Source organism: Eutrigla gurnardus, assembly GCF_963514095.1.
Source record: "Eutrigla gurnardus genome assembly, chromosome: 22".
Classification (NCBI taxonomy): Eukaryota; Metazoa; Chordata; class Actinopteri; order Perciformes; family Triglidae; genus Eutrigla; species Eutrigla gurnardus.
The window spans coordinates 16,012,503-16,026,790 of NC_139933.1; the positions used below are offsets into that span (position 1 = coordinate 16,012,503).

The 14,288-nt window shown below is 45.4% G+C and overlaps 1 protein-coding gene across 2 annotated transcripts in view; it reads right to left on the minus strand.

The window, feature by feature from the left end:
• The window catches only part of srcap (Snf2-related CREBBP activator protein), a 34,554-nt gene extending 20,555 nt beyond the window's left edge, over positions 1-13,999 (minus strand). For both annotated transcript variants that reach the window (XM_084002065.1, XM_084002064.1), the window contains exons 1-13: positions 13,767-13,999; positions 12,116-12,192; positions 8,746-11,849; positions 7,491-7,757; positions 5,824-6,009; positions 5,110-5,250; positions 4,761-4,959; positions 2,477-2,646; positions 1,890-1,983; positions 1,670-1,759; positions 1,321-1,494; positions 981-1,210; positions 102-279 (exon numbers count right to left, since the gene is read on the minus strand). In XM_084002065.1, coding sequence (XP_083858191.1) covers positions 102-279; positions 981-1,210; positions 1,321-1,494; positions 1,670-1,759; positions 1,890-1,983; positions 2,477-2,646; positions 4,761-4,959; positions 5,110-5,250; positions 5,824-6,009; positions 7,491-7,757; positions 8,746-11,610 — 4,594 coding nt within the window. In that variant the 5' untranslated portion in view covers positions 11,611-11,849; positions 12,116-12,192; positions 13,767-13,999. The remainder of the gene's footprint in view (positions 1-101; positions 280-980; positions 1,211-1,320; positions 1,495-1,669; positions 1,760-1,889; positions 1,984-2,476; positions 2,647-4,760; positions 4,960-5,109; positions 5,251-5,823; positions 6,010-7,490; positions 7,758-8,745; positions 11,850-12,115; positions 12,193-13,766) is intronic.
• Positions 14,000-14,288: the final 289 nt, after the last annotated feature.

Below are 14,288 nucleotides of genomic sequence, written 5' to 3' on the forward strand. Positions count from 1 at the left end.
ATTATGACGAGCACTCCCAGTGAACTAAAAAGGAAGTACAACCATTGGACCACCGCGGTGTGTGTAGATGGTACTAAAAGCATCGGAGCCAGGTTTGTTACCCTTTTCGCAGGCGAGGTGAGCCAGCAGAGCGATGGTCTGGATGGTCTTGCCCAGACCCATCTCATCGGCCAGGATGCCGTTGAGCTTTTTCTCATACATGGTGACCAGCCAGTCGAGGCCGATGTGCTGGTATTCTCGCAGCGTGCCGTGAAGCAGGAACGGGATCGGGGTCTTGACCTTTTTATTGGAAAAATAAAATGAGAATATTATGGTACAAAACTGCATAAGAAACAGAAAAATTCAGAGCATCTTTGAGACAAACAATATTTCTTTCTGTTATCAACCACGGCTGAAATAACCACCACTTCTGCTTTGTATGCTTTGGAATTATCAGATGCATCAGAAAAGCGAATGTCGTCATGTCTGGGTTCATATCATCATCACGAGCTGTATTTGCTGGATTAAGCAAGTCGAAGTCGGATGAATTCATCCGGTTTACTACAATGGCACGAAACCAAAAACTGATTTTGCTGTGATTTAATTGCAATAAATGGATCAAAGGGATGCAGAAATGACCACAAAACAATTGTGAAACAACCAAATTCACGACAAGCAAACAACTTGTAATTGTTGCAGCAGGATTATGGTAGATAGCGTAGATGTCTGTCCTCTGGGTGACCACAGACAGCTACACATTTTTTTCTGATTCAACAACATCACTGACAACAGGAGAATCGCTGAAGGGCTTTTGGGACAGTTTCACAGAAATGATGACAACTTCACTTCTCACATTCTCACACGCCTCCTCTTGTGTTTGGTATGGACACTTCATTACTTTTTAGACGATTTTGGACGGTCTCTTAACACAGTATGAGCTATTAAATCTTTATTTTGTCACTGAAAAGAACAAATTATATAAATAAATATGATCGACTGACCTTGGTAGTAGCCAACGTGTAGCCTTTAGGCTGGAGGCTCTCTGCAGTAGCAGCAATATGGCTGATCTCCTTCTTCGGTCGTGAGCTAGAGGAAGGTGGACTGTTGTCTCCCTCCTTTAGCAAGACCTCCATCCCTTCGTCTTCACAGTCGTCGTCGTCTTCATCCTCACTCTCCTCCTCTTCCTCCCCATTCACGCTGTCATCCTCATCACCACTTTCTCCTGGTGAATCTTAGATAGAGGAAATCATTTAATTATACATCTAAGTAGCACATGTTGAAAGCAGCAAACAATCTTTTAAAAAAAACTATTATTCAGATTCCCTGTGAGCTGGTTCATACCAGAGGAGGACGTGTTGCTTTCCACATCACTCTCGTCTTCTTCGGTCTCCTCCTCCTCGTCCCCAGACACCTCTGAATCAGAGCTTTCTTTAGAGCCTGATGCAGACGGGGCCTCAAAGTCTGAGGCGTACGCTCCTTTGTACTTTTCGAGCAACTCCTCAACGCTCATATCGCCTACAAGGGGAGCAGAGACACGTCAGGGTTTGTTTACTGCTCCTGGTTTGTTTGGGGGTTTTCAAACAGGGCGCAGCTTTAAATAAATGAAATGGCATGTGGTGCGACACACAAACAGCGATCAAAACAAAGTGCTAAACTACAGCAGAAAAATGTATTTATTTGATAAAAATACCTTCTTTGGCCAAGTCATCCAGTTCCTCTGCGTGATCCACAGTCCCCTCTACCTTCTCCTGGGCCGCGATGGTGTCCTCCTCATCCTCAGCTGGAAGCGGGAGAACACAAACGTTACATCCCTAGTCCACTAATTACCGATCATTCATGAAAGGTTTTTAACGCCTTTTCCAAGATATGTACAAGTATTTACTACTCTAGTATATTGGGAGCGATATTACCATCTTCTTCATTGGCAGCGAATTCACCATCTTCCTCTTCCTCCTCCACGGACGAAGGGGTCTCATCGGAGCATTCTTGATCCGAGCCTGACTCCTATATAATAAAATGATTCAATAATTACATGTCATGCAAACATTATTTATTCATAAATAATGTAATCACATTGTACTGGTTGGTATTATATCAATATAAACATTTTCTTGCAACAGCTTATATTTTTCTGGCAACACGCAATAAGAGGCATTTTTGTTTACAATTGATGACTCAAAATAGAGGATGATTTTACCAAATTACACATTTAATTAATTTTAGAAATTCCAACTTGTTTGACGAGTATTGATGCACTGACAAATATTAGACTCAACTTCCTCTTAGTCGAGATGCATCCGAGCTCCGGTAATCAGGAGGATTTTGCATCAGACGTGTAAGAACAAGTTGATTCTCTTAACATACTGATCGGTATGTTAAAGGGCAGAGAAATGAACCCTGGAGTTATATGTAAACATCCATATAAGATGCTTGTGACAGCGGTGGGTTTTCTACTTCTAGACAACTATCCTGGCCTCGGCAGGGTTTTTGTTGGTACCTGTGGCAGCTTGAGAGTGCTGAGTAATTGGTCCAGCGGCAGCATGCCCTCCTCCTTCAGGAGTTCAATCTCCCGCCGGTGGCTCTCGGCATCATTGCCCTCCTGCTGCTCCTCCACCTCTATGGTCTCCTCGTCGTCCTCCTCCTCACAGGGAGGCTCAAAGTCTCTGTCTGCATGATAAAAGAAGATTGTTTTGTACTGAAAAGAACTTTGTTCGCCGAAACACAGAGATGTAGTGTAGCGTTTCTAGTAGGGTGACCCTGAATAGTCTAATGAGGCGGATTTGATTGCAAAGCTCACAGTGACATGAAAATGTGGTTGTGAAATCATGTCATCGATTCATAAATAACGTGGTTCTTTCTAAATCAAAGAACAATCCTACATTTAATAATCAGAGCAGTCGCGTGAGAACAAAGCAATAGAGCACTAGATACATTTAAAATGTATGAAGGATTCTCTTGAAATCAGCTGTGGGGGCACAAAGAAACAGTGGTTTGTGGCTTCTGTCTCTCACTCTCCTCCTCTCTTCCCCGTCGTTCACTTTCTGTGTCTGGATTGCCATGATGTGGAAAGTGGAAGTAGGATTGAAAGTTGTATTTTCTACCACGAAAAGCAAGCGTGGTAATGCCAGGTTCACAATGGATGGGGAAGCACCGCAAAAAGCACCACGCTACGGGTCAATTGTTCACACTGTTCACACCAGAAACGCAATTCTCTGCGCTGCTTAACAAGCGATTCTGTTCCTCTGCTGTTGTCTACAGAAGTGACCTCTGTCTGTCCGCGTGACCCCCCTAGTATCTGGATTGATTAGGTTCAAGAGACCCTGCAGAGGCTCAACTGCATTTCTGTTTTCAAAGTCGAGTAATGCTTAAATTAATATGGCCTCGGGAAATACATTTGATCCAAACGGACCATTTTACTGGAAACTTCCATTTGTTGAGGGCTAAGCAGACTGCCACCGCACTAAATCGTTGCCAGATATTGAAATTTAAGTGGGACTGAACTACTGACTCAGACATGAACCACTGCCAAGTCGATCCTTTCGGTGACTGAGCAAACCCTAAAGCTAAAGTCACTTCCATAGCTTTAAGAATCAACTGCCATCGATAACACGGCCGGCGGACGAGTCCGACGGGTTTGACGAGTCCCGAGCCTGACGCTGAAATGTTGTGCCGAGAAAGATTTTGATGCACTGACAAATATTAGACTCGACTTGCTCTTAGTCGAGATGCATCCGAGCTCCGGTAATCAGGTGGATTTTGCATCAGACGTTTAAGAACAAGTTGATTCTCTCACAAGATGCAATAACCTTGACAGCAAAGAACAGCCTTTTCATCTCCACGTCGCTATGACAACGTCGCCATCTGAATCAATGATTCAGCTCTGAAAACATTCTATGTATTATAACATGGAGACAGTAAGTCGTCTTTAAAAACTAGAAGTGTCTCCTTCTCCCCTCCCAAACAAAGTGCAACACATCATACTCTGAGAAACCATTATTTTAGCACCCACATGTCTAGCAGGGTGCTGTTGATAACTAAACTGATGATGGGACAAGTTGGCAAGCTAATGTTAGCTTTGTGTTAGCAACTTAGACACTTGCGAAGATAATACAATCTACTACAACACAAGTTGCACACTGTCAAGATGCTTCACCAGGACTACAGTTAGCATAAAACTGACATTTGGACAAAGTGCATGCTGCTCAAACTGAGGCCACTTCTGGTAGTGGATCCCACCACACAGCAGCTTTTAGGTATTTATCCATTTTTTTGCTAGCAAACGATATTCACAGGTAAATACAAGTCAATGAAAGCATTAATTGTGCTCCGTCTCTTTTGTCCATCACAACTCTCTTCCAATGAAGGTGGCGGCTAAGATAACAAAAACGGAGATCTGTTAGTCCTGTATCGTGTCTCCTAACACATCGGCTTTGGGATTAATCTGCACATACTCTGGTTCAAAATGAGATCAACTTTTGTAAATATGTCAGATTTTGAGGCACAATAAAGCCCAAATGTAGCCTGCAATAGAATAAGTAAAGCTTGTTTTTAAGCATATTTGATTGGTGGAAATGCCTTTTTGCTGCAGAAGCAGTTGTGGACTGTTAAACTTGGTTAAAAGGAGTAGACAGTCACCAGTCAATATTGATATAAAACAGTCAATAAAATAAGTTTACCAAAGATTGTGAATCAGCGCAGCCACGAGCGGTCCTTGACCAACAAGTCAAACGAGCACAACAAATGTTTCTTACACCTGATGCCTGATAAAGATCATTTCTCACCTTCCTCGTCAACAGCAGGTGGCACTGATTTTTGGGGAGTGACAATTTCGGGTTCAGCTTCGGCGGGCCTGGAGGGCGCCAGCGACTTGCTGAGCAGGTCAGAGTATTTCTCCGTCTGGCCGACGATGAAGTCCAGCTGAAGGTCTAAAGCCTTCTTCCTCTTTTCCTCCAGTCTGGACTGCTGCTTGTACTGCACCACCTTCATGGAGGAAAAAAGGCACAAACACTTAATTTTACTTTCTATTGTGTGAAACGTAAAGTGAGTGACGAAAGCAATCAAACACAAGACGTGATCTGTTCGAATCAAATAAAAAAAACGTGATGCTTGGTTTTTGTGAATGGTCCGTACCTTCTCCACGCTGCTCCAGAAAGCCCGGACCTCCTTTGCGATGGAGGAGGCCACTCTTCTGATTTTAGAGTGCTCGTCTCTCTTGGCCTTCTCTTCTTTTTGCCTCAGCTCATCGTGGTGTCTCATCACCATTCGAACCACCTGATGACGGAAACAGAACACATTAAAATAGGCCTGTTCGATAAATCGATTTTAGATCGTAATCGCGATCATGTAGTTAGGAGGATGTTAAATACGTGAAAATCATAAAATCGATTTTTCAAAATGTTAAAGTTCTGCACTAGTCATTCATTTTTTATTAATGGACACACCTTAAGATACATGTGAAAGTGAGTTTCTCTTAATCCCAAAGGGATTGTTTTTTTGTTTTTTTTTACTAGGAGGTCTACAAGAAGATAACATGGAGCAAAGCCAGATGGCGTAAATTCATTAATTGTTCTTTATATTAATCCCTTGAGGGATTTTTTGTTTAATAAGAGCAAGGTTTGCACTTAAATCCCAATGGGGAAATTATATGAAAAATGTTCAATAAAAAACAGCATATTTGAAATAATTTATTTGCCTTTTGTCATTTCATAAAATAATCCTAATCAAAAATCGGATTTTGAGCGAAGAAAATCTGGATTTTATTTTTGGGCAGAATCGGGCCTACATCAAAATCATAATCTTTCAAGCAAGCAAGAAAGCAAAAAAAGGGTAACAAACGTGACCCACCTTTCGAGCCACGCCTCTCTTCCACCGCCTCTCTTGAGCAAAGTCGGCAGAGAGCCACTGCATCTCCTCACACAGGTAGTCCCAGTGGACTTTGGGTCGCGGCGGCTCCGTCAGGCGTGTGAGACGCTTCGTTGACCAGAAGCCCTCTCGCTTCAGCGCCTGGGTGCGATGTTCGATGTCCGCCTCCTACGGACACACAAAGTCAGTAAATCCTGCCAACACATCAATGTTTTATACAACAACGCTTTAGAAACAGAAGCCCCCTTTCACACCGATATTTCTGCAAAACTGGTGCAAAAGAATATCCGCTGCAACGCTGTTCACACCGACTGTGATGCTGCCCCAGTCTGGGATCACAGCGTGTTTAACAAAAGTTTAACATAACAGCATTGACATCTAGTGTGACTTATAAGAATCCTGCCTCCTCACCGTTCATACAGAACAGTGAGGTGGTTGAAAACGCACGTTATCTTGTAGTTAGAGGCAGACACACATTTAAATAACTTACTTATAATTAACTTTGAAAAGGATGAGCACTTTGTGAATACTTCCGTTACCCAGAGAGTAAGCTTCACCGGAGTGGATCCGTGAACAGCAGCGCTAACAAGCCAGCACTACAACTCGCTCGGCAACACTTTACTGAACCTGAACAGTCTGTAGTCCAATTCATTTCAAGACCCCGGTGCCTGTACAGCGTTTTTGGATAACAGTGGTTGGTAAATGCGATGCAGCAGAGAGGCTGTTCCCCGCTGCTGGAGATGTACAGCAATAACAGCAACTTTTCTTTTTCCCTCCTTTACACCAGAACACATCATCCAACTTCTGTTTCTACAACCAACAGACAAAAACATTTGCTCCCGGCTGACCATCTCACCAGGAGCACAGAACTCCAAGAGGCTCAGTGAACACCGAGGGTTACCGTAGACCAGGGGTCTCAGACTTGTGGCCCGGGGGCCAATTGCAGCAGTGAGTCGTTGCCCTGTGCGTTTTGTATTTTTTAACACTTACTACCACCACTTACTTGGGCTACCATAGCTCAGGCTCGTGACAACAACACGAATTAGCAACGTTGGTCACTTGTACCGTAATTTCTGGACTATGAGCACACCTAATATAGTATATAGTAGGAGGAAGTAAGAGAAGCCTATGTTCTTAAGAACTGTGCATGTTCTGAATTGTTATTAGTAAAGATTGAGAAGATCGGATGGGTTGTACTTTTTTTGGAATACTTGAACCCCTTTTTTTGTGGAATACTTGATGCGGCCCAGCCTCACCCAGACTCTACCTCCAGCGGCCCACAGGTAAGTTTGAGACCCCTGCTGTAGACAGTCGGGTTTGGATTGTTAGGCTAACCACAACACAACAAAATTATTAATCATTCACTGCAGAGCTCAACGCCGCCATCAAGTAGAATCCAGCTGGGCAAAGGTAACATGAATACATCAGTTAAATCAGGAATTACTAAGACGGGTGACACTTCAAAAGGGCAGTCCACTCCCACACTCACTGGCCAGCATTATGCTACACCTATGAAATATTGTAATTTTCTGATTCACTTAACATTGTTTAGTTCTTCTCTGCTCAAGCAGCTGCCTTGCTTCTCCAGATAATAAAAAAACAGTCATTACAATGTTTTATTTATATACTCTGTCTAGGGGCTCACTCACATGTTTAGCCAGCTCTGCCATGTCTGTGTGACGCTCTCCGCGGGGTCGCTGAGGGGTGACCTGGTCCGGCGGGGAAGAGGAGGAGCTGTATCCGCCGACGGCGGCAGGAGACACAAACTTCCCGTGGGGACCGCGGAGAGGCGAGGATTTCTCCCGTCGCTGCGCGGACCAATCACTGGAGGGCGAGGGTCCGGGGTAAGAAGAGGAGGTGGAGGGCGAGACGGGAGAGGAATTCTCAGTGACCCGGTCTTCTATCCACTGGCGTACCTGAAGGCCAAGGGAGAGAGTGGCAAAGAGGAAATTATATTTAAAACAGCAATCAGCGAGGTGAAAGCAACAAGACTGAAATAAAAGAAGAGGGTTAGAGAATTTACAAGAAGCTAACCCAGACATACTCCAGAATTACAAACCGCTCCGCATCACAGACTTTCCCATCTCTTTGTCTTGTGCAGAATTACAGTCAAAGGAAGAATCTTTTTAAGTCAAATAGCTGCCTGTCATTAGAAGTGACAGCCTGACTAGGAGGTGCTTGTGAACAAAAGTGAACCTGTGTGGGTGTCTGACACTTTAAAAAGCAGTGACTGTCTGTCTGTCGGTCCTGCTCTGTCAATGCTGGAAAACACACTTAGCATGCATCCAACTTATAATACAAACACCGTTCACACCGAGTGACATCAGCATGGGCTACATGCAGAAAGATGCAACATTCAGATGTCGAACACATGCCGGCATAATTGAAATGGAGAAGCAGGACATCATGCAATAACTAATACTGCTTTTTGTTTAAATAATTGATCTTTTTGGAGTTTAGTTTTCATTTGCAGCTCATAAAACTGTCGTACAAACTTGTACAAAAATAATCCCTTTCAATTATCACTTACGACCCCCTAGAAGTGTGTAGCTGTGTCTGTATCTGCAGACACTCTGATCTCCGCCTGCTGTAGTTTTGTAATTTGTTGTATTCGGACAAATGCTACTCATCGAGCCTTTAAGCTGATCAATGGATAATGTTTTAAGTTAACCTTTTTTTTCCTTCAAGCACACTTGCTGTTGTGTGCATTTCTCCTTTCTTTTAAAATCTATTTTCACATATACAAAGTGAAAATTATTATGTAGCCTACACAATGCATTTGCACTGTAGATTGAGCATCTTTTGATTCAACAAATATTGACAAAAACATCTGTCACACAAATACAAGTACAACTACAGAATGTGGCACATGATCATCTAATAATAGACATTCCATGAAAATACCTTGTTTTGAGAGCTCGGGGTCATCTCGCTCTCCGTCTTGTCTGCGTCCGGTTCTTCGTCGCTGCCTTCCTCTGGACTGCTGACCTGTCCTGAAGTGGCCTCGGTTTCTCCTGTTGCTTCGTACTGCTCCATGTCCTCGCTCTCTTCCTCCATAAAGACGGGGTCCGATTGGCTGACGGGGTCATTATGACCTGTGGACTCCACGGACACAAATTCCCTCGCCACCGATGCCGACGGCATGTGAAGGGCATTTGGCGTAGTAGCGTCCATAGGGGTGATGACATCTTCTGACACAGGGTCTGCTTCACTCAAAGTCTTAGTAACATTTAAGGCCTCTTTGTCAGATTTGCTTGTTGAGACAAATGCAGCCTGGTCAAGTTGAAGCGAGTCACCAGTCATGGTGGGCTGCTGCACCTTGACAGGTGGCGCTGATGACACGGATGTTTTATTGACGGTGCAGTGTGTCTGATCCTTCTGGCCACCAACAGTCACAGACGCACATAAAGAGTCCGGGACCGTTCGGGGAAGGCACTCCTCAGACACCGTGCCAGGCCAAGAGCTGTGGGCATTGGCCAGCTTGTCAGCCGCATTCTGTTGCTTGGACACCTTTGCCAAAAGGGAGGGTGGGTTTTTCAGGAGAGGAGTTTCTCCCGGTTTAAGAATGAGCAGCTTTGGATTTATACCAGAGGAGCGAGTGGTGCAGAAAACCACTGGTTTGGTTCCTGCGGGCACAGCAACATTGTGAACACTCTTAGATGGACTCTCTGTGAAAGCAGGGGTGTTTCTGGTCCCTTCGTGAGAGGAAACACAGGCTTCACGCTTTGTGGCACTTACAACAGTCTGATTGAGAGCGGGCTGAAGGCACACTGAAACGGCGTCCTCACCGGTAACCACCGGGGACACGAAAGACGGCGTGCCAGCTGTCGCTCCGGCTTCCTGTTTTGGAGGAATCGTTTGAATGATGGGAGAATCGCTCACCTCCGTTTGGTCCAAGATGGCCGCAGTGGCCTGTGAACAAGGTGTCATGACTTGTGGACTAGCATCCGTTTGTTCTGCAGAGAATGAGTCGGACATAACCGCGGCTACTTCAACAACACAAACCTCAGTCGAGTCGGCCACTTCAACAGCCTGATCCACATCTAACACCAAATGCTGTCCGACAGTAGCTGCCATGGTATTTCGTATGGACAAATTATGGGAATTACTGTTAGGCTGGATTTGATTTGCATCTTGCAAAGAAGGCAAGGGCTGCTGGGATATAATGACAGCACCGCTCGCATTAATTGCTTGAAGAGATGGTACGAGTTCCTCTTTGATGGTGTATTCCTCAGAGTGTTCAAGTAACGCGTTGAATAAGTTCACCTCGTATCCCGGAGAGTGAGGATGATGTGCACTGCTGCTGGCACAGACCGTCTCCTCTGCAACCTCCTCAACCAGGGTGCAAAACTCATAGACCTCCACTGGCTGCGCGTCCAACTCGATATCTGCCTGGACACTTTCTTCATACAGCTTCGGTTCCCCAGCAGAGAGTTCAGAACTCAGCTCGTTAACAATGGCAGCTTCACAAACGCTGCCGTCTTCCCGTTGCAGGAGGTAACTCTGATTCAGGTGCATGTTAGACCAGTCCCCGCTGATATGAGCCTCCTCTCTGACAACTACAATTTCATGAGCTTCGGCTGAGTGCACAAGCTCGGCACTCAGCGGCATCTCTGTTGCGAGGACTTGGTCAGACGGATGAGATGTTTCTGCCTCGACATCCTGCTCTGCCTGCAGTGAGACGACGAGGCCCGTGTCAAACAGAAGGGGTGCAGCAGAGGGTTTCGAGGAACTCTCCAGTGTGGAAGAGCACTCGGGCAGCACCGTGGCTTCAGTTTGTTCCTCCCTCATGCTACTCTCCACCTGCTCCCATTCGACTCGTTCACAGCTCCCCTGGACGTGGCCGTCTTCTCTGCTGGACGCCGAGCATCCTTTTCCAGGAGAAGCGTATAATCCAGGAAGCACTTCTCCTGCTTTAGTGATGTCAAGTATTTCAGCTGAGGGAGGTTGTCTTTCTGTGTGAGAAGTGTCAACAAGCTCTTTGACATGTTCAAAAACCTCAACAGAGTCCAAAGAATTTGCTTTTTGAACTTCTCTGGCATCAGTTGAGACGTCTTTAATGATTTTAGGTTCTGTTTTTGACATGTTAGTTTGTTTAATCTCACTGTTGCCAGATGAGGGTAAAGGGAGCGAAGACGGTTTTGAGTCCTGGAGACCGCCTGCCTGCACTGCAGCACCCGGTGGAGGTATGTGGCTCCCTTGATTTGCACGGACAATTGGGTCCCTAGACGGCTCCATAGCCTCGTGTTCTGCGATGTCTTGGACTTTAACACCAACGCTTGATTGTAGGATAGGTGGAGATGAGGCTGTGAAACAGATTTGAGATATGGGTTGAAGGAGAATATTTCCGCCCGTGTGCTCTTTTCCACCAAGTTCCATGTTTGTTTCAGTCTCTGGTTTATATTCCAATGTGACGGACTGTTTCTCCTTTGTCCCCGCGATAAGCACGAGTCCAGCCCCTTCTCTCGTTGGCTGACCCTGGTATGTCTTACTATTTGAGTGGCTTTTCTCTTTATCAGTTTGTGACCCGTATTGCAACTCTTGCACTGTGCTGTCAATCTGTGTATCTGGGGCGAGTGGGGGACAAAGGGGAGTGGGAATCCTTTGCATCTCAGCGGAGGAACAACGGTCCTCAACGGGGGACGTTGGCAAGGATCTCGAAACTCCAACAACGCTCTCCTTGGCATGAACTTCCTCTGAGATGCCGTCCTTTGAGTCGCCGCCAATCTGGAGAGTCTCGGGCAAGTCAGTCTGAGGGGCGTTCTCCATGCCGACAAACGCTGAGTCGTTGCTCTCCGGCAATGGCACAGTGGACAGATTGGTGAACGGAGGGACTGGGCGGGGGGCAGCGGCGACCGGCTGCGGGGCATGCCGAGGTGACTCCCCAGCCACATTCTGTGCAGCCTGGGAGTTGCCACCCAGCACATCCACAGCCGGAGAGGCACGCTGCCGCACCGCCTCCTCCCCAGAGCTTCCTTCTTCTGTGCTGCCCCGGCTACACACTGCACCTGTGGGTGATACAGGCTGTTAACAAAAGTGTCTGGACTGAGTCGAGATAAGGCGGGCAGTCACTGTGGTGGTGCTGCTGTGTTATTGTTTTTATTTGTTTATTTTAAAAAGGACAGGACATTACATTACAGTCTCCTCTCCACCTACTAGCCTCACTATCTTAAAAAGATAAAAGGCATGGCAGACATTTACATCAAAACGATCAGCGATTATGTTTTTCTACCAAATATAATCTTAAATACAAAAAAAGTAATCAACTTCTCACCTGTCTGTGGTGTGAGACACAGATCTTCTGTGCTTTCTACTTCCAGGATGCTGACATTAGGGTCCCCTCCACATATTCTGGAGGAAGCAGAAACAAGGGATGAATGGTAACTTTTCCTATTTGAATCAAAAGTAGGGAGCTGCTCATCTCTCCGCTTCACAATTAACACTCAAATAAAAGCAAGCAATTGTGATTAGGAGAACATTTTGCAATAAAGCGGATAATGCTAGAGTTAATTTAATAATACATGTTTTTTGGGAGTATGCACAAATATCACTGTGTGGGACGCGGAGTAACATGCCAGGTCACGAGAGCAGCAGCAGCAACACTCCGGATAGCTCGGGCTAGCCAACTGCTCGGACTACAGTTTGGTATATCAGTGCTGTGTTTTAATGGGCAGGAGTAATAAAAAATACTCTGTGAAGCAGCACTAAGCGAGCGGCTATGTTGGCTAGCTCCGAAGTTGCATTTTGCTGCAGTCGCCCACAGGAAGAGGTTAGAAATTCTGCAGCACGCGCTCACAAGCTAAAAGCCGGTGAGCAGCAGGCGCGCGCGGGGCCTCCAGTCATTCATTTTTGTTAACGCTCTCGTGAATGTAATTCAATTGTGGCTACGTTTTTGGCTTCGCGGACTCGATGATAGATTTTTACCATTTTGTCTTTTATTTCAGTGGTTGTGTTGTGCACTGAGCGCGTAACCGTACGTGTCGTGAAAAGATGGAATCGACTTTTCATTTCTTGTCCGAGAGTGTAAACGTTACTGACAATAATAACAATATCACAAGCTCGGCGTCGTGATCTTTTTGCGAAAGTTACATTTTTTAATGGGTTAAAGTTGACGCCTGCCGGTTTGGCTAGCGCGGTTAGCTGGCTAACGATAGCTTTGCCACAATAACACACTGCTTGGGTGGCAGTGAAAAGGAAAGCCTGCTTGCTTGCTGCTGCTAACTAGCAAGGTAGAAGAGTTAGTAAGGGTGCGTTCATTTGATGCGCAGGCGCCCCATCATCCCCACCCCGCAGTTATGTAATTATCAAGCCCTCAAAAGGAGCCCGTTTATGCCGACACATTTGCTTTAAAGTTACTTCGCTGCGAGGCGAGAAAAACATGCGAAAAGTCACATTAAAACCCGCTTCTGCATGCACTACGATTCAGAGGGGGGACAATCGCTCGTGACGTCATTGCGTGGGGTCAAATCTCGTTTCCAGGAAAATAAACACGTTAAAATTATTCAGTTTGAGGTCCTGGTATATATTACATTCTAACGTAATATAAAAAAAGAGCGAAAAAAACCCTGTTATAAAGTTCCATATAAATTTTGTAATGATTATACGGGGGATTCAGGGGGGACCCGCACGGTCCCACGTCTGGCGCTTTAGAAGCGACAGTAAGGAAATGATGGTTCAATGGCAACGTTTTTCGTTTAAATCGGAATTTGTTCGGCGTCGTGCCTTTTCGTTTCGGCGGCCAGTCCCGGTTTAATGTAATGTCAACATAAGTAAACCCAGTACGGTAGAAAAACAAAACACCCTACCAAGCGAAATGCCGTCTGATTGTGTCCTTTCGTTAGTCCGAGCCCCCCCTTCGATTCCCCCATTACTTCCTCCTTGCCCCCCCTCCCTCTCCAAGGCCGCCATCTTAAGTTCCCACCTACCTGAAATTTCCGAGCGATTTTCTTTTACTAAATTCTCGCTGAAGGAGTCGTCATCCGCGTAAAATCGCACTCAATCCGTAATGCCAATAATCCAAACCGTCTCCCGGTACCCAACGAGGTACCACTAGGTCTGTGGGAAGAAGTTAAAATACGGACCGGGAGAGACTGGGTTTCGGCGCAGAATGTAGCGGTCGCGGGGAGGAGACTTTACGCAGCGAAATGGTGGAGGACCGCTGCTGCTGACAAAGTACAGAACAAATGAGAATCTCGCGAGATGTCGTGCGAGCGCGCCACTTGAAATTTCTGATTGTAGTCCGTTGTCAGAAGCGAGCTTTATGAAATATCGTAGTTTCATCGGTTTATTTCCACCTTTATCGTCGGATTATACGAACGGTTGGGACTATTATAACGGTGATAATAAACAATAGTGGAAGAAGAATTCACATCCTTTAAATTATATTATTATTTATATTATTCAAAGTACTTATACCACACTGTAAAAAATAGACATTTTTACTTTTA